The sequence below is a fragment of the Platalea leucorodia genome (assembly GCF_965183815.1).
Source record: "Platalea leucorodia genome assembly, chromosome: 6".
NCBI classification, from domain to species: Eukaryota; Metazoa; Chordata; class Aves; order Pelecaniformes; family Threskiornithidae; genus Platalea; species Platalea leucorodia.
This window is the reverse complement of record NC_138828.1, coordinates 73,682,063-73,703,008: the sequence shown is the minus strand read 5'-3', so window position 1 is coordinate 73,703,008 and position 20,946 is coordinate 73,682,063. Positions and strand designations below refer to the sequence as shown.

At 38.8% G+C, this 20,946-nt stretch overlaps 1 protein-coding gene across 3 annotated transcripts in view; it reads right to left on the bottom strand.

Moving 5' to 3' along the window:
• The window catches only part of TBC1D14 (TBC1 domain family member 14), a 76,801-nt gene that overhangs the window by 11,718 nt on the left and 44,137 nt on the right, over positions 1-20,946 (bottom strand). For 2 of the 3 annotated variants that reach the window (XM_082315994.1, XM_082315996.1), the window contains 9 exons: positions 20,110-20,228; positions 17,333-17,460; positions 15,136-15,253; positions 13,462-13,568; positions 12,505-12,585; positions 11,009-11,103; positions 9,873-9,944; positions 8,415-8,543; positions 5,467-5,576 (listed from right to left, as the gene is read on the bottom strand). In XM_082315994.1, the coding sequence (XP_082172120.1) occupies positions 5,467-5,576; positions 8,415-8,543; positions 9,873-9,944; positions 11,009-11,103; positions 12,505-12,585; positions 13,462-13,568; positions 15,136-15,253; positions 17,333-17,460; positions 20,110-20,228 (959 nt within the window). The remainder of the gene's footprint in view (positions 1-5,466; positions 5,577-8,414; positions 8,544-9,872; positions 9,945-11,008; positions 11,104-12,504; positions 12,586-13,461; positions 13,569-15,135; positions 15,254-17,332; positions 17,461-20,109; positions 20,229-20,946) is intronic. The other variant, XM_082315995.1, reaches the window with a different exon arrangement.

The window sequence follows — 20,946 nt, the reverse complement described above, 5'->3', positions numbered from 1 at the left end:
GTCTAGCTTTTGAATTCTTTCCCTGAGATGTATCAGTTGGAGTTTGGGCTTTAGGCACATGGGTCCTTTTTAAAAGAGATGCCTAACTTCTGGCAGGTATCCGCTGATAATCATGCCACTGTACCTTTTAATTAAATTCCTAAGTCCTCATCATTTTCCCATCACAGAAAGCAGTGGTGGAACTGAACTGGCAAGGGGGGCTCCCCTCCCTAAATCCTCTACCAGCCCCAAGAAAACCCAAAGCAGCATTGCATCACCTGCATAGCTGGGCCCATCTATATGCACAGCATGTCTTTTTCTTGGAACATATCCCTTCAAAAATGATTTAAGCATACCCATTTTACTGGTGTTCCCTGCGGCACTGGTTACAGGAAGCAGCACAAAGGAGACCAGTTGATTCCACTGTAATTGCGGCAGGAGCAGGAGGGTTTCCCAGCAACTGGTCTGCGCAGCACTGGCTACTGGAGCCCTCCCAGAGCTGGCACCAGCTGAGATTTACTGCACACATGCCTGCACAGTAACCATGTCAGCCACCAGAATAGCAGCAGGAATCCCTTTGGAGCTCAGAACAAACGTGCGTTTAAATAAAACTAATGTTGTCAGAGCAAGGCTGTCTCATAGAGATTTTTTTACCTACAACCAAAAGGTCTGTCTATTCAGAATAACACTGTACCATATTCTTCCCTGACTTTAAACACACTGAAACCACATTCTTATCTGTCCAGAACCAGTTCTGTTTTTAACGGAGCACTATCTGTACTACAGCAAATTTCACTGTCAGCCATGAGCCACAGGCAACCTTACAAACAACACTTTCCAAAGTCCTTAGCTTTAATAGTTACTCATGAGAACACAGACCCACCTGATTTTTTCTTACATCTTTTCTATATTACTTCCTGGAAGTAATGGAAGGACAGTACATATAAAGTCCAGCTCGCTAAGCTTCCAGTGGCCATTCAAAAAAAAAAAATCTCAACCTGCTTTCTACAGGATCAAAGTATTTTAAAGTAGAAAGTATATATATGTATGCACACACACATACGTATACATATACTTATATACACATGCCCATACACACATATATTTAAATATTATACCTAAGTCTTACACAGTTAAATACCAACTCCACTGTCTAGCAAAATTAAAGACAGAGTGGGACAAGCTGTCTAGCTCAAGACAAGTGTGAGAAAAGTTTAATATAGGATTGGGCAGGACTACCCTAACTAGCCCACATTCCTGTGCAAGATCATAGTGTTGTGACTGTCTAGGGATGGGGAGGAACACAGTAAATTGTCCTTGGGATTAAAATAAACAGCTTTAATATGGATGCAGGTAGTCAGCAAGAAGTGCTAAGGGTTATCAGTCCATTGGTACAAGGACCTTGAGAAGCACCACCCACGATCACTCCTGACAGAAGTTTCTTTCAAATGCTCTTAACAATGCCCACAGAAGGAACGATACGGGGGTCTGATGTGCCCCACACACTCAGACTTCAACACTTCAGTTCTTTGCTCATAACTCAGTCTTTTTTTTTTTTTTTTAAACCTATAAATGGGCTCAGAGAACAACTGATCACATAAATGTTTACTCAAGAAAATACAATAAAGACTAGTCTATCAAAGCAAAATTGCTGAGAGGAATGTAAACCTTCAACCTTTCCTCAAAACAGTCTTTCTCTAAATCTCCAATTTTGGTGTTGTTCCTCAGGATTTCTTCTTTACAATGTAAAGCTCAAAGTCAGACAACAGAGTGATGTTAACATGCCTGCCCCATGAAGACACTCTGTTTTAGTCTCTCCTACATTAACAAAAAAAAAAAAAAAAATCACCTTATTTAGGACAGCATGATATTAAACTAGTAATCCATTGAAAAGATGGTAACCCGGTGATTTTAATGTTGTCTATCCAGTTATTCTCCAGCATGTTTACAGTATTCCTATTCTGATATCCCTTTTATTCAATTGCTTCCTCCACACACAGGCTTTTCAAAACATTGTCTGAGGCAATATAATTTCAACATCTTTCCTCTTATCACTGAACATACCAGACTCTGCTCTCTTCCTTCCCTTCTACCCTATCCCAGTATTTTTCCTAGCATCTTCCTGCTCTATGCAGAGATCTCGTTCGGTTTAATGCCTTTAGGCATGAACATCCTTCCGATCCATCAAATGTTGGGAGAAATGAGCCTATCCATTACACACCCCCTCATTCTCCTATTCATGTTGCATTACAATTTAATCCTGGTGTAAAAGTCAAGTTAAACAAAGTCCATGTTACACTATCCTCTGTGCAAGAGGCATATGAAAATCAAGGAATTCAAGCAAAGGCAGCAGGAGGCCCGTATGGATGAACAAGAACCTCCTGACAAAACTGAAATATAAAAAGGAAGCATACAAGAGGCTGAAGGAGAGGCAGACGACCCTAGAGAAATACAGAGACATTGTCTGAACATGCAGGGAAGGGGCTAGGAAAGCCAAAGCCCACCTGGAGTTGAATCTGGCAATGGATGTTAAGGACAATGAGAAGGGCTTTCCAGAGGTACATCAGCAGAAAAGCAGACTCAGGAAAACACGAGCCTGTTTCTGAACGGGGCAGGGTACCTGGTGACAAAGTACATGCAGAAGGCTGTAGTATTCACTGCCTTCTTCATCTCGGCCTTTGCTGAGAAGACTTGCCTCAGGAATCCCAGGTCCTCCAGACCAGTGGGAAAGCCTAATGCAAGGAAGCCCTACCCTAGGTGGAGGAGGATCACATTAGGGAACACTTAAACAAACTGGGCATATACAGGTGCTGAGAGCTGGTGAGATAGACACGTGAGTGCTGAGGAAACCATCTGGTATCATTGTGAGGCCACTCTAAATTATCTCTGACAGGTCCCGGTGATCAGGGGAGGTTCCTGAGGACTTGAAGAAAACAAATGTCACTCCTATGTTCAAGAAATAGGATCCAGGGAACTACAGGCTGGTCAGCCTCACCTCTATCCCTGGGACAGTAATGGAAGAAAAATTCCTGGAGATCATTTCAAAACATATGATGGACAAAAAGGTGACTGGGAGAAGTCAGTGTGGATTTATGAAAGCAAAATCGTGCCTGACCAACCTGATAGCCTTCTACAATGAGATGACTGGCTTGGTGGATGAGGGGAGAGCAATGGATGTTGTTTATCTTGATGTTACCAAGACTTTTAATGCTGTATCCCATAAAATCCTTGTTGATGAGCTGATGAAGTATGGATTAGATAAATGAACAGTGAGGTCTGAAAACTGGCTGGAACTGCCAAGCTCAGAAGGTTGTCATTAGTGGCATGAAATACAGCTTCATGCCAAGCCACTGGTAGACTAGTCCGGAGTCTGATACTCATTCAATACTTTTAAACATCTTCATTCAGGACCTAGATGATGGGTCAAAACTGTACCCTCAGCAAGTCTGCAGGTGATACAAAACCGGGAGGAGTGGTCGATACACCACTCCATAGAGAACTTGAGACACTGGAGAACTGAGCTGGTATGAGTCTCAAAGTGCAACAAAAGGAAATGCCAAGTCCGGCACCTGGGGAGGGAATAAGCCCAGGCACACAGGAAGCCAACAGGCTGCAAAGCAGCTTTGCAGAAAAAGACATGGAGGTCCTGGTGGACAACAAGTTGAATGTAAGTCAGCAACATGCCTTTGCAGCAAAGAATGTCCACCAGCTCCTGGGCTGCATTAGGAACAGCACTGCCAGCAGGCCAAGGCGGGTCAACCCTCCTCCTCAGCACTAGTGAGCTAGCTCTGGGCTTCCCAGTACAAGAGAGACACGGATAGACTGGAGCAAGACCAGCTTGCCATTAATAGAATTAAATGCTTGGAGCATCTGATACATAGGGAGAGGCTGAGAAAGCTGGGACCGTTTAGCCGGGAGAGGAGATGGCTCGGACCCAAATGTGTAAAAATACTTGATAGGAGGGTGTAAAGAGGACAGAGCCAGACCCTTCTCAGCTGTATCCAGTGAAAGGATACAAACCAATGGGCACAAATTGAAATACCGGAAATTCCATTAAACATAAGAAAATAAAAAACTTGTTCACCGTGAGGGTGGTTGAACACTGGAACAGGTTGCCTGCAGAGGCTGTGGAGTCTCCATCCTTGGAGATGTTCAAAACCCGACTAGACAAGCTCCTGAGCAACCTGCTCTAGTTGACCCTGCTCTGAGCAGTGGGTTTAGACTAGATGACCTCCAGAGGTCCCTTCCAATGCCCCAGCAATTCTATGATCCTACGAAAACTCACATATTCACACTCCCAGCTGTTGGATTGGACTGAATTAATTTAAATGGATTTCTATCTAATGATCAGGAACATGTTCAGTGCTAACAACTAGGTCTTAACGATTACGAGGGTATCGAGAGCTTGGTTCAGGTAGAATTGCATTAACAGTACACGTTTTCCAAAATAAAAACTTATTAATCTCAGAAAAAAATGCCGTTACTACTGGGAATTCCATCATTTACCAAAGGTATTTAGTCAGATACCTGACAACAGGAGAAGTTGTCAACAATTTAAGGGCAAATCTGTTTTTCACAAAAAAGATTTCATATCATCCTGAAACTGACAACAAAGTCTGGCTGAGAAGAGACATTTTACCTGCCCCAAACCAAAGCCTCATAGGCACAAATGCAAATACTCAATTTGGAGCGCCTTACACCACACTGAAGTTTGGCAGGAGTGCAAATAAGATCCCTGTCTTTTTTCCTCTCTAAGGAAAAAGGTTCTAATTACACTAGAACTAAAAAGGAAGGCAGTTTCACCAAATAAAAAGATTGTAATTGCCTGTCTGTGAAGTAGAATAGCTGCAGTAATTAAAAACATGCTAATGCCCTTTAGCTATTCAATTGGACTGTGTCAAGATCAGTTTTTAAACAACCTGTACTGGGATCCTCTAGACAGGATCTGGGACCACCTAACATATAAGTGAGATACTGCCCAGGAGCCATAGTTCATCCTGCCAAAAGCCTAGGTTTGCTTTTCCGTAGCTTCTAACTTCTTGTTGTATGGACAGAAAGACTACGTTTTAACTACTCTTTTCCTGTTCCGTGCAAGAGGACAAACTGTAACTTTCGAATGCAAGACTAGCAGTACTGTCTGGATATACACCCCTGGTACACACCTGCACATAAAGCAGAAAAACTAACAGATTTTCTCAGAAGATCAATCCAAATATGCACTAAACATGGATAAACAGTGCTATACAGCTGTATTTCAAAATAAGCTTCAAACTCAACGGAAGTACAATAATAAAGGTTAGGCAAACGTTAAACATCACGGAAGTATGTGGGAATGACTTGGATTGACAAACTCAAGTACTGAACAAAAGATAAAGCCTTTATCTTAAAAGAATACTGAACCAGGTAAGAACACTCCAGCTTCTGTCATGAACACTGACATGGAGCTATACGCTAGTATGCACATTAATTATACTTTCAACGTCTTACCAATCAATAAGATAGATGTCTGGAGTTAAGTTATTTTTTTTGAAGTGAGCAAATAACTTTGGCAGATTTTCTTCAAAGAATACCTCAAATGCGGCAAAGTAAGTCAACATCTGGGAAAATACAATGGGGAGAAAAAAGCAGTTAGCTGTATTAATAGGCTTAAATGTATTATCCGTTGTTAGATTAATGCTCTTCAAAAACAGGATTGTATGAATTACATGATACAATACAAAAGCTAAACATTTACATGAAGGACAGCATCTGCAAGCACACAGAGTTTAAGATCCACCCTAAATACTGTTCTCATACTAAACAATATAATTATTGTTTTGGGTCTTGGCCAGTTTCCTTTGGAAAGAAAAATATCAGCAGGAGAGAAGTTATTTGCTGATTTCTCAAAGTAATTATGATAACAGAAAGGTGCTTTATGCTTGTGGCAGTAATTCAATATTACACTGAATAAAATCCAAGGCCCAACGGATTATAAAATGAAATACAGAACTAAAATAATTTAATAGTCCACAGCAAGAGTGAAGTGTCCAGTTGGCTCTAATCATAAATCATATTCTAATACCAAAGCTTCTTTTATACCATACATTTTAAAATGAGATAATAGCATTTCTATTGCAAAGAGGGAGAGATGAAGTTCACACAGAAAAGCCAAAGATCGAGACAAAACACCTGTGCAAGAGAAACAGATCGTAACTCCCATCTGATACTGTAACCCCTGAAATGCACCCTTTTAACATGAAGACTTTCAAGTTATTTGAAAATTTGAATATTTAGGTCATGTTTCATAATGGATGTCATGGAAAATCTTCCAATCCAACTAACAGTTAAAACCAAAGGCTTTTTAGCTCCCCCCCGCCCTGTCCTCTTAATACTATACGGAGAAAAGTTAATCAAAGTCCTTGAATGATTCAGTAATTTTAATTACAATATCCCAATAAAAGCAATAAAGAATGGCTGTAATTACTTCGAAGTATGAGTTGTATCAGCATGCTTCTCCCCAAAAGCCCATGACAGTAAAGGGAAAAGAGGAGCCTTTTGGAGCCTTTTGTCTGAAATACTTTTAAAGGATGACAGATTTGTTTCCCAGTTTTTTTAAATGTCCTCACAGAAATTTTTCCCTTTTCATCTGAATGAAGTGACAGATGGTAGACTACCTTCATTAACAGCGGCAAATAAAAAAATTGAGCCTGGTAGTCAGTAAGAGTATAAGGCTTAAAAGCCAGTCACAGATGGGTGTATTCTACAGAAATAGCCATACAAAGTTATGTAAAATCTCTGAAGCATCAGTTACAGTCCTACTTCCAAAATGATCTGTTTATATGCTAGCACCACAGTAAGAGAGTTCTACTGAAATGTTTCAAAAGTACTTTAGAAAAGGGATTTTACACATAACTGCTACGATCACATCTATTGATAGTAATGCAGGCAGCTCTATTAGAAACACAATAGCGGTTCAGGTATTTATCTTGATCAAATCAACATTCAACAAGACATTCACTTAGTAGTAATTAAAAAAAATTCCAGTTTAATAAAACTGTAACCAACGAAAGAAATCAAGATAAATTGGTATAAATTACTATAATTTCCACAACTAACTTATGCTGGTTTTATTTTTTTTATTTATTATATGTTAAGACAAATCAACATTTGGTTAATAGGTTGTAAAACTCACACAAAAAGATAAGAGTAGACAGCAGATCAGTATATTAACCACAGGAAGCCAAAACTGTCTCACTACTCTGTTTGAAATATTAGGTACAAAGCTTTCCTTGTGGTGTGAATCATGGCTTTGTAATTTCATGATATGTTAATATTCTTTCATGTATCACTATCTCTGCTCTTCCATAAGCATTCATTTATCATGTGGCCTCTATTTAGCCAGGCTAATAGAACTAAACAGCACTATCCAAGAGCATACCAAAAAACCCACTAATTCGGCTGAAAAAAAAAAAAAAAAAAATCTTATTCTAGCGAATTTAACTCCAAAATCATCTTCACAAGAACTGTATTTACCACTGAATGTCCTCTTTTTCTAAGTACAGCAATGAAGACAGACTGATACTGCTTCTAGCAATGCTGCCTGTGCTGTGGTACATCCCCCCATGAGCATTTACAACTGATGAGATTCAGAGGCTGCAACAGGGAATTCCAGCAGAAAATACAGATAGGATCCATAGTGTCCTACTGTTTAAGTAACAAAAGTGATTGTTGTTGACGTCATCCATTCCCTTGCTTTATTTCTCCCATTTGAACTCTTGAGAAGTAGGTCTTATTTTCATAGTGTTAAATAAGTAAGAAAGAAATACAGAATGCCATGTATTTTACAAAAAAAACCTACTTTTAAAGTAAATTTAAAACACATTTCAGGAGATATGTCTTATTTTGCTACAGTACACAAGTAGCCCAGTATACATGCTGACAAGGAATTTTAGAGACTCCAGAAAAAATCAGGCAACCAGCTCCTGCTGAAAACTGGAGGGGTCTGCTCATCTGATTCCCCCAGGCTCCTTTTCAAGCACAGCTGCTACAATAAGAGATGAGAAACACAGTTCTCCCTGCAACAGTCTATTTTTAGCATCCTATTAGTTTGGGATAAAAAGTGCCTTCAAGACACTTCTTCTAATATTAAGGTGTTTTCAGCTTTCAACTACAGTGCTCAATTTGAAAAACACCTACAATAAAACTCTCATAACTATTCTCTCAGCATCATAAAATAGCAGCCGAACAATTTCATTCACCTGCCTGTTCAAAAAGGTTAATGGGGTGGCTTTTTGAGGGGGTGTGCCCGTGCGTGTTTTGGGTTCTTCCTATCAAGCGCGTTGCTTTAAAATAAAACTCTGACTTACTTTCCAAGCTACTGAGCCCATCAATTTTTTTTAAAAACTTTCCCTACACTTATCTACAACATGTAGATTACAGTTTTGTTGCATACTTACAAGGCCATGGTCCACACGGAAAAATGCCATCTGACAGGGTTTATTTAAAAGGTTAGAAAAAGCAATGAAGGCATCTGCAGTATCCAAGTTCAAGATCAATACAGCTGCTATGAATGACATGCCCTGTACCTGAAGAAAGGAGAATTGTTACTGTTCAGCAATAACTGTATTCTGCCAAGAATACTGCTTCGTTTTGTCCTTGTAATCACTAATGTTTAATGCGCTCACTGAGCTGCTGAATTTTGCGAAACATTCAGGCACAGGATTTTTTAACCCACGTGACCCTTTGGCATTGAATGTTCAGAGCGTGGAAGCTAATGAGCCCCATGTTGCCTCCTTTCAAAGACTAAGTAAAACTCCTAAGACAGGCTAGGATGACAGCACTTTCAAATATGCAGAATAAAGATTTTTTTGAAGAATAGGCTGTTTCTAAGGAATCCCTCTTCTCCTAGGGATGGGTCATATATACCTTTATTTGTGGAATGCTGGACTAGCACACTAGAGATAAAGCTTGTTCTTTCCTTTTTCAATCAATTACCAGCAGTTACAGACAACTGCAATGACTCATTTGACAAGCAGTAAGTTGCATTTTAAGATTAAGCTCGTGATGTTGCTGCATTATTCTACCAAGTATGCTATGGAATCACTGCTGAATCTAGGCAAAGCTCGCTCCCTCAGAGGGCGTGACGCTGCTGCTGCCGAGTGCCATGGACCGAGGTGTGACAGTCCTTCCTGCAAACCTGAGGAACAAGCTCCTTCCCAACACAACAGGTTCCATGCCAAGTGAAGCACACCACCTGATCTGCTCTTTTTCTGGTTTCCCATCAGTCACATTCAGCAGTTTTGGTAAGCATCACATGCTACTCACAGAATAGGAATGTTATCTTTCTGCATTTTCCTTCTCTAAAACTGCTCCCGAATAAAGAATAAGCTCCTATATATATCCCTGCTCTGGGAAAATAGGCTAAATGAAGTATCTGAAATCCACTCAGGCCTCTCATAATCACTACTTCAAATACTTTGAGGGAGCTCACGTAGCGTCAATGGGCATTGCTTTAAAGACTGTTCCAGAAGCTCACAGTGCTACAGCACAGAAATGCGTATCAAGAGGAGTAAGATACTCAACTCAACAGCACTGTCTCAGCAAGACTGCTATTAAGAACAGTATGTACTTCAAAGGACCAATTTAACTACATCATCTCTTTTGACTCAATTTTCAAGCACTACAAATATGTACTTTTGAGTTTTCCAATTACTTAACCTGTTAAAAAGCTTAAATCTAGCAACAGAACCAGTATATACATTTCTCAAGCATGTATGGAAATAGACAAAAGCACACAGAAACCCCACAAGTATTCACAAAATCATTTAGTACTGGGCTACAAAGAACTGATTAACGCAATCCTCCCTCCCCCTAGCTCTCCCTCCCCATCCCCCAAAAAAATTTTCTTCACTTACATAGCCTACATCAGGTCTGTAACAAGTATAGGCTCCTAAAATACTGTGCAACATGTCATGGTAAGGACCACCCTACAATTAAACAAAAACAAGACAACACATATGAGTACATAACAAACATTAAAAACCCTTCCGTGCTACAGACAGTATCTATTACTTCTGATGAAGGACACATTATTTCCCTATGCAGCTTTGAACAGCCCCAAGTCTTTCAAAATACTTTTGGCTTTAAAAGCATGAAACAGTGCTCCATACCACATTTATTACAAATGCATAGAGTTCATCCAATACATCAATTACGCATTAAATCCTTATACAAGAGGAATGTAAACCCAAGAGGTTCCTTATAGCTTAGCAGCACTTTGACAATAGAGACAAGAAAGCAGAACGCTAATGAGAACTACTTAATTGTCTATTAGACTAGAGGCAGAATTCAACCATGAAGAAAATAGTTAGAACAACAACAGTATGCCATAACACACAGAGAGCATTTCAAGAATGACATGTATAGCTAAAAAGAATTTCACACAGTTGACTATTAGCAGCTGCCATATCTTACACTAAGTACTGTAACTGGCTGAGAATTTCCAAAGGGGTCGGGTTTGGGATTTTTCACACAAAAATGTTGACTTATCACAATCTAAACTTTTTACAGGGCCACTGAAAACTGTGCATAGAAGGACAAAATGTCTGGTTAAAATGAGTTGTTAAAGCACACCAAGAACATACAAGTTAAACTGGTCTGGCATGGAACCAAAAAAAGGCCATCAAATCTTGCTTGCCTGAGCTGTGCTCTCTCTCACTTACCACGTATTTGCAACCCAGCAGTGTTGATTCACTGACTTGGAAACACTCACCTGCATCACTGCATCAGACAGAACCCAGCATGAACTGGGCTAGATGAATCATGATGATTAGCCAACAGATTAGTTTTTTGCCTGTTCCAAATATGCAGTACCTTGAGTTTACTCTTTTCTAGATTATTTATAGTTTTCCAAAATATTTAGGAACTTTTTCCTCTCAAGATGCCTACTCCTTCAGATTCGAACACAATGGGCTGTTTCAACCAAGGGGCAGGCGAGATTATGTAAACTTAATTTCTCTGAGAAGTCAAGACAAAAGTTAACATTGCTTACTTGCTGGAATATACAGAGATTAGGAAACGTTCTTGAGATATCCAGTTTTATTAACTCCAAGCTTGCTTCTCTGTCAGCTGCAGAAAATCCAGCATCTACAAAAGCCAAAGTTACTGCATTTATTACATGGATCAGTGTACACGCTTTTTGCCCCCGCCCCAGTAAGGGTTAGCTTTTGCACAGTTCATTTATTTTGATGCGAATGCTGGGGAGTAAGGGTATAGACAGGACAATTCCCTGAATTCAGCACACAGGCTAAGAAGCAAGTATGACCTGACTCAAAGCAAGCCTACAGTGCACATTGACCCTGAATACGGTTTGAAGCGATGGGGGGAAAGACTCAGCACAAGGCAGGCCAGGCACTTTACTGGCATTCGCTGACAAATCATTAGACAGACACAAGCCTGTGTCCCCTCGCCCTCAACAAGGCTTCCCAGTGGCTCCTGAAAGAGCTGCCTCTGTGGGAAGGCTGTGGTGGGAGGAAGAAGTCCTAAAGCAGAAGCATTTGATGGATGACACTTATCTCTACTAGTGTCAGCTCTCCTTCCAAAATCATGTTTATTTACTCTTTGTATGTGTTGTTAAAGATGCAATACACTCTCCATAACTGAAACAGATCTCGTACAAAGTCAATTTCTAAAGTACTAGTTTTCTTTCTGACATCAAAAACTTTTATTTGTATTTTGTCTGTTCTGGTAAGTATAGTTGGGAATTACCTACTGCTGCTTATTGAGCAATCAAAAAACAAGAGCTGTCACTAGCCAATGCTTACACCAATCACATGAGCATATACACGCCAGAAAATAAAGTGCAAGAGGAAGCTGGAAATGTACTAGAACTCATCTTATTTAAGATGCAGATAATCTCAAGAGAACAAAGTAGGGGATTTCCAATCAAAAATATTTTTCTGTTGATAAATGCCAGAATCTATGTTCTCCTTTTTCTGCTCAGCGTAATTACTTACCAAAGGCAATTTCAAGCACCTGCATGTTGTTTTATACTCTCTCAAAATCAGAAAACTCTTCCAATCAATTAGTAAATCTCAAACCACTTCATCCGCAAAAATAAATTGCTGCTCTCTGAAACACACCCAAGAGATGGGCTCAAAGCTGCAATAAGGGACTAAAATGCAATGTTCTGCTGTAATTTGAGTTTCAATTCCAAAACTACAGATGCAGAAAAGTATTTTAGTGTTGCACTTCAAATTATAATCCCAAAACTTCTCTAGCTTCCCTACAAATTAGCATCAAATAAGAACAGTACCAAGAGATAAGTTAGAAAGAAAAATGAACAAGTGTGTTTCATAAGAGACTATAGTTTTATTGAGAAGAAAGAACACAGCTATTTCTTACTTCCACAAAAAGAAGCTTTCTTTTTATCAGAGGCATCTTCATAGCTGAAATTTTTTGCTTAAAATCTGTGATTTCATTTTAAGGAACAATTTTACAAAATCGCTTATCTTGTAACACAGTATAAATCCTTCACAAAAAGCATACCTTCACATTCTACTTCAGCCCCTCCTGTGCTAAGTGATCGCCATTTCTCTTTGGCACGAGCCAGGCAAATATCATACAGTTCTGGAAAAAGAAAAACAGAGAAAACCAAGTCCGCTATTTGCATATACTCATGTCCACTGTCAGGTACTACCTACCTACCATACAAGCAATGCTGCCCCAGTCATTACAAGTAACAGTATCTCTAACACAGTAGTTGAATTTCTAAGTAGGTTATGGTTCCGAAAGACTTATTCCACTGACCTATAACTTCAGATTAAGTGACAAGGAAAGGCAATCTAGGCACAAGGTGCATTTTATGTTCAAGCATTTACTTCTCTTGCAGAGCACTGGTGTTCAAAATTATAGTCTGAATGGATAACTGGGATCAGTCTAGAAAATTCCATTTAAGAACTACACCCAAGGTAACTAAGCCCAGCACAATACAGCAGGAGTACAGGCAGTCTAACACATTTGCATGTTGGAATTAGTAACATATGTTAGTCTTTTCAGAGCCGTACTGAAGTAGCACACTATTTCTATTTTCACACACACACACACACACATACACACACATTTTCCCAGGGGTCTTTTAATCTCTCACAAACCTAATGTCTTGCTCTAAATCAAAGGAAGCACACTATATGCATACTCATAGCCACTACAAAATTACCAACAATTCTAAGTTTCAAAAAGAAAAAAAAACCTTGAGTCATTAATTCTGACGATCTCCATCGAACATCAAAGCAAGACACAGTGACAGCAATAATCAGAAACAATTCACAGCAGCAGTCCTAGAGCAGTTACAAGATTAAAAGACACTGTATTTTTGAACAAAACACCTCAAAGCACCACTAGAAAAGCTAACTAGATAACATCTCCTCACACCCACACTTCGGGCAAGACTGTCCCCATAACATTTCTCTTTGTAAGACAATGTAGACAAAACAACAGTCTCACCATGGGTGATGTTTAATTCGTTGCCAATTGCCAAGCTCCAGACTTTGCCTCTCACACTCGGTGGGATGCCCTGCCACCATAGTTCTCGAACTTTTCGGGAACAACACCTGTTTAAAATAAAATGGATTATTCTAAGAAACATTTCATTGCCAGCTGAACTGCGAATGTGTCCTCCTACCACTGCTGAAGGGACCCAAACCAAAATGAACATCAACAGGCCAAGAAGTCAAACGTGGTTTGCACATACCCATTCTTTAGTACTATTTTGCTTTGAACTGTAAAGGAAAGTTTACTTCCTTCCAAGTTAATGGCTTATTTTGACAGAAGCACTGCAATCACAATATCCATAATCTGCAACCACACTTGACCAGCAAGAATCATAGGGGACAGAAATAAACAAATGAAAACTAAATCCATATCTATGCCACTGCCCATGCTGAAGACTGGATAGACTTAAATCTCCATGTAAAATTAAATACAGAAACAAGTTATAGAAGCCTACCCTCTCCCCTCTGTCATCACTCTGCTGTGCAAATGAGACACTCAAGTCTCCCACCCAGCTTTGCAGCTCTAACCCTCCAGAAAAAAGCATGAAGATGTAACAAGGAACAACTTTTAGGTGGGAGCATGAAAAACATTTTAACAGAACACAGGCTTTGAAATGGCTGCAGCTGATGTTCACCAATCTGAGAGCCCGGAAGGAGGAAGAGAATAGCACCTAAGCACCAATGACAGTTTGTGGTAGTGACAAAAACCACAACAATCCGTTTATCTAAAAGCAGATTCTGAACTAAAATGTAAAATAGTGAATACAGTGGGGACCTTCTGGATTTACAAACCAATACAGGAAAAGGTGTCCTTATTTTAACAGCAGCCATAACGGATGCATCTTCAAATACTACAGACAGACAGGTAAACCTGCGATTTGCTTATACTTATTACTTCAGTTCTTCAGAAATGCATTTTCCAACAAATTCCATCCATATTTTTAACATACATTCTCAGAACAACTGAATTCCATGATTAAGCAAATTACAATTGTGAGTGCTGTGGAGGCTGGTTTTTGTTGCTGTTGTCGTGGTGGTTACATTCATGAGGGGGGCTGGTTTTTGTAAGATGACTAGCAAAGTCCATGAAAAACTAGACGGCAAAAATAGCTTACCAAATTGCCTGTGCTGTGTCTTTGTAGGAATCTTTTAGCACTTTATTTTTTTAAAATAACTTTTTCCCTACTTCTCCTTTCCATCACTTGATTATCCCAGCAAGTATACCACTCTGTAATTAAAGAGGCTTCATAGTACCATACACGTACTTCAATCTACATCTGATATTATAACATCAACAGCTCAAGTAGTCAAGGAAAGCTCATTCCCGATAAATGCATGGTGTTCAAGCACTATGCTTTCTGCTTTTACCACAGATCACTTCTCAGTGTTTCCCAGTTTCTGAATATCCTGAATCTCCATTAAAGACAAATAACAACTGCATCACTTCCAGCCACCTTGTAGAAATAATGAAACATACATGGCTCATTTTCTTTGTAGCTGTCCACAAGCGACTTTCAAACAAAAGCTTTCAAGACCATTTAAAATTATACTTGCTAACTTTGTAACTTCTTTTCAAGACACAGACTCAGCAATTTTAATTAAAACTCAGTATAACATACTGTCTTACATAGTTTCCCAGTTGGGCAAGATTTCATTGTTCCAAGTTAAAACAGCACTGCCGATGCTGTCTTCCAGTTTACAGCGTTCTTCCAGTTGTTTCTTTCTCTTCTGGGCTTCTTTAAGCTCTGCAGAAAAGCAATTTCCTTTTTAAGTTAATAAAACCAGAAATCAAATATTCAGAGTTAGCTATTCACGGCTATATAGCCATGTAAAAGCACACTATATTCTCCTAAATGTACAGTGGACTGTTCAAATTCTGAAATTTTCCCAGACATACGGGAAGCTAAGCAGTGATAACAAATGTGAATAGAGGAAAAAGTGGAACTATGCATACGGCTCATTTTTGACGGATGGGACAAAGGGAGTCGGATAATACACAGCTCCTTTGACCCTTCAAATCTTACCACATTAGTAACTTTGAATTAGCATCTCGACAGCCAACAGCCCCACCTAGTAGGACAGGTCAGAGTACTTCCTAATAAAGCCCCACCCCTTTTTTATAGCAGACTCAAAAACACAGGCTAAAATAATACAAGTTTTGTATTTTGTTTTCACTCTTATGTGTTGGTCTTTGTAAATTATGATTTAGATATACTGTCAGGAAATCACAAGAGCCACATTTTTGATGCTACTTAGCATGTGGTTAATCTAAATGTCATACATCACAAATACATACATACTGGAAACTTTCAGTTCATTAAAAAGAAAACATTTTTCATGTTTAGTTTAAACGTATTTTACATTTTCACATCATCACTCAGTATTTCTTCTTGCATCATCAACTACTTTTTTTTCCACAGGCAAATTTGTTAGACATGCAATTTCACAAATGCAGGCAGACACTCTTTATAGCAGCACAGTGGAAACGCAGGACACGTGAGTGCACAAAGACACTGCCTACAATACAGGAAGGTACTGACCTGGCAAGGAAAACTAACTTAAGAACAGCAGTACCATGAACCAGGTCTTTGGAATGAATACACAGAACCTGACGGACCCACTTTAAAGCCCAACAGAAGCTGTGCTGAGCAGAACCATACCAACCGCCTCCTAATATTTTCAGCTTTGATACGAGCTCTTTGTAAGCCTACCTAAATGCAGGCTTTGAATTTTTCTCTAAACAAAAAGAGGGTGTTTACACTCTTTGATTTCCTGACCTTTACACAATACATCACTCTGCCAAACTGTACATCCAAAGTGGCTTTTGGGAAAATGGGTTTGTTGGGGTATTCATCTGGACAGAATGACATACTCCAGTCCAGTGAAGACAGCACAAGGACCTGGCCCATTGCCTAACCTGAGCATCATCCCATTTCTTCCAAACCATTTACCCTACGTGCAAAGAAAGAACAGAGAAACTCCTTTGGACTACTACACATTAGAGTGGATATACTAACATGGGAGTCACATGACGTTAGAACTTCACTGGTAGGTGTACAACGTTCAAAACCACAGGAGGATACTTTTATTACTATGTCAACTGCAGAAAGCAAACAAGTCCTGCGTTCCTATCACCTTTCCACTATTCCATACGGCTCAGGGGTCTGGCCAGCAAGGGAAAAAAAAAATATTTCCAGTAGCTCTCACTGGATACAAAACTTCTATGAGTCCAAATTTCCTATTATTGGAACACTTGTTTTTATTAGAAAAGCCAGATGGTCAAAATTATCAGCAGAAGGAAACCACAAGTGTCAGCTCTACCAGATGTGCATGGTACAGTGTTGCTGAGACACTTCTGTGAACAATGTCAGACAAGAAATTACGAGCAAAACCTTAGGAAAGCTGTAAATTTTAAGTGGGAGACAGATTATCAAATGAACGTACCTACATACATTTTCCTATGTGGAAAATCATGTATTTATGTGCAGCCCAACAGGTTGTTCCCAACATGAAACTATCAAATATCCTGTACTTGTTTAAATAAGTCTGGTCTTCACTAATTTGATTGATAATCTAACTTCAATATATTAGTAAATTTTTAAACCCACAAACAGATGCCACTGGATTATTTAAGAGTTACAAATTAAAAAATTATTTCCTGCTGGATTCTAGGGTCATTTTCTTTTTCAGCTTGGCGTGGGGCTTCTTAATGAAACTGTTGTCCCTCTCTCTTCTCTGGATTGATTCTTCTTTGAGGGGAGGTACAGATCCCTCACGTTACAGAGCAACAGACTGACACAAGTGCATTTCAGATTTAGAAATACCCCTTAACTTTACTTCTCTCCTCTGAAGACAAGAAATTCCATCACCTCTTTTTTTGGCTTGAACCACCATTTCTTCGTACTGCTGCCTGTGTTTCTGAGCTTCTTCTGCTGGTTTTGCAGGGAGGTTCCTTAAATTTAAAAAATAATCAGTATTAGAAGTTGGAAAGCCTGTCTAAAGAAAATTCTAGACACTTCTAAAAGAAAAGCTTTCTTGTAAAAATATTTGATCAAAGAGTAGAGCAACAAATCCTTGGAAAGAATTTTTTTTTTTTTGCCAGAGTCAGCAGAAGAGAAGGAAAGAACACTGACCAGCTACGACTACTTTTATACACAAAATATGCTGAGTAATTTCCTTATGTTTGCTAATTTCAGCATTTTTATTATTAAACCAACTGAACCCACAGGCTGATCTTCATAAATAAAGGGAATATACTGGTATATACCAAGCTGGTAGTTTTGATTTAAACTGATCTCTATAGATAAGGTACAAGACCATACTCTCTCTTACTGTGCACCTCATTTAAGAGTTACATCCACAACTTTCTCTACCCATGCAGTAATGACTCCCTACGCCAGCTTCCTTTTCCCCTCTGCACTCTGAGACCCCATTTCTACTCTAAAGGCTTAACTCCTCCCCCTCACTTCTACCGCAACAAGCGGCACTGGCGTCATCCTCTGTATTCTCCATTTATCAGTACCAACACAGCCATTTTGATTTGTGATTAGAGCCTGGACTGGTCACATCTCGGCCATACAAACACACATGCTCATATGCCAGACCACATTAAGCTAATCACATTTGTAATTAACATAACCTACATAACCAACTACAGGATCACCAAAACATCACAACAGGAAATGACCAAGTATTTTGTTCTTCTGTATTGTAGAACACTGTATTGTATTCCTAGGACAGTTTATATATTTGGTTAATAAAAAAGATATGCAAAAATTCACTTTCACATTCCTGTAAGGTGCCACACATAAGGCAGCTGCTAGCCATCAACAGTCACCATTAATAGTAGTATGCTTTACTATTTACATAACTATTACCTGTAAAGCATGCATAGCCCTGTGATACATGCCTATGAATATTTCTTAAAATCAAGATTGTTACAAGAACAAGAGAAGTGGATTTTCACTTTAGTGTCATTGTTAAGCACAGAGAACAATCCACTCTCTTCCCGTTTCATTTATGTAAATTGACCAGCAATTTTGTTAAATCCAAGTCTTTAGAAATGGTGTAAGTCAGGGAAAATTTGGAAAGGAAAGCCAGATGAAACAATGCAAGTCCTGCTAACTTCAATTCCACCACTTAAACTACTTATCCTACCTCTTAACGACATCACCATACATGTGAGATGATGTTTAGCATCTGTTAAGATTTTTCCAGTTAAAGCTAGAGGGACTATGGAATATTTATTAATTTTTCCTAGAAAGTTTTACCTAAACACTACAAGTGAGTGCAAAATCAAGAGCAGCCATTTTGGAAAAAATCTCACTGCATTTTTCTTCCGGAAGTCTTAAATCTTTGTCGTAGGAAATCAAAAAGGAACTACTTAGAGCCTAATAGGTAAAAAAAACCCAAAAAAATGAAAAAAAAACACAAAAAGCAAACGGTATGCAAACCATAAACAATTTAAAAAAATTCTTTAGAAAGATTCAGAGGACAGCACTACTGTCCAGAGCAGTTTTCCCTACTAGACAAAAGAAATGATGATTCAATTGTCTAGAATCTTAAAAATACCTTTTCTGCTAGCAGTTCCTCAATCTATCAACAGAAGGAAAGAAAACAAAATCTGAATGTTATCCTGTAATGTATCACTAATGCAATCTATCTGAACGCTGTACTTCTCAGATTATCTCATATAAAGAACGATTTTTAACAGAGAGGTTTTAAATACAACAAATAAGCAAGTATATATTGTTTCCAGCTGTACACAATAAAACCTGCTATAAAAATCGCTCTTACATTGTTCTAGTATAGTCTAAGTATAATCTACCAGTCAAGCCAAAAAGTGTCTTAAATGACCCTACAACTAGACTACTTTTATACGAGCATTCTTCATACAGATTTGCTGATGAAAACACAGACCTATGTTATGCCGGTTCTTTACACCAATGCACATCTATGTTAAGAACACAGACACCATGCCTGTAAAGCTGGGTTCCATTCATAAATTGACTAAGCGTGACTGAAGTTGTGTATTCAGGAGCAAACCATGGTAGAGCAGCTGCCAGTAAATCGTTACGGAGTTAGTGTGCATATGCAAGAAATCTCCTTGCAGTAAGAGAAGCATGAAACAACTTATCAAGTACTTGACAACCTTTAAAATGCAATGCTGAACCCATTGCAGAACAATCATTAAATTGTTTCATTATTTATGGAGCTGGGGGCTTTCTCTGTGTAAACAGGACACTGTATCCTTGCTTCTCAATTTCTTTACCATATACCAGCTTTGGTTTTATGCTTACGTTCTGTCAGGGAAAATAAAAATCCCTTATTCATGTTTAGAAGCTAGAATTACTCGGAACTAGAGCTCTGCTCTCCTAATTACCTCCTTTCATACAAAGTCATTGCTTTTATTACAAAATAAGGTTACTTTTCTTTGAATAATGTTTCTCATAATCATCCCACTTTCATATTCACTAGCCTGAAAAAAATTTCTACTTTAAATTTTAAATAATCTGTTTGAGTAATCAAATACAAACAGTAAGAAAAGCTTTGCTAGCCTAATTTTAAAGAGACCCTCACTGTGGTACTTCCCAAAACTTACGCTGGTCTGTCCTCTAAAATAAGTGCTGTAGTGGAGAGTGGTTCAAAATCAAGATTCTTCCTCACATTCTGTTTAGGAGAGAGTGGTCTGTGAGCTCGTCCAGTTTTTTCTTCATATTCCTAGACAAGCAAAGACAAGGCAGGTTAAAAGAGTGGAGAACACCAAGATGATGCACATGAGAATTTAAACAGGGTTTACAAAATCTTCAAGATAATGGTTTCACATCTCTGCCCAACTGCAGTCCCTTTACAGCTTTCCAATTAGAGCAACCTCAGAATTGAAAACAATATTAAAATTTATGTTCAGGAGTGAGTTTTGGTGTTTTTTCCCATTCCTCCTAACGGTAGAAACATCTTAAATTCCTCTGACTGGCAGCCTGCTTTTACAAAGTACTGCTAAGAATGAGCTTACAAACAGCAGATACTATCTGAGGTATAAAATAAGTCCTATTTAAAATATTTTCGGTTTGATTTACATGGTTTTGAAATTGAAGCCAAAACCAACCACAAGCTCCTTGCCTTAAAATCTCGTTCTAAGATTTCTCCTACCCAAGCTCTTTTCAGATGCAACAGTTGAACGATGGGGGAAAAGAAAAAAAAAAAAAAAAAAAAAAAGGTTAAAATCATGGTTAAACAGAAGCCCCACACTTGTTAAGATGCCTTGAAGTACAACAATCCTAAATCATAACAGAGCACAACATATTAACTTGTGTTTGTAATATAGGCACTGACACACCAGAGCAAGACTAGCAAAGAGGCCCCAAGATGACTGGGGTCTGGAGCAAGTGACACACGACAAGAGGCTGAGAACTGGGCTTGTTCAGCCTTCAGAGGAGGC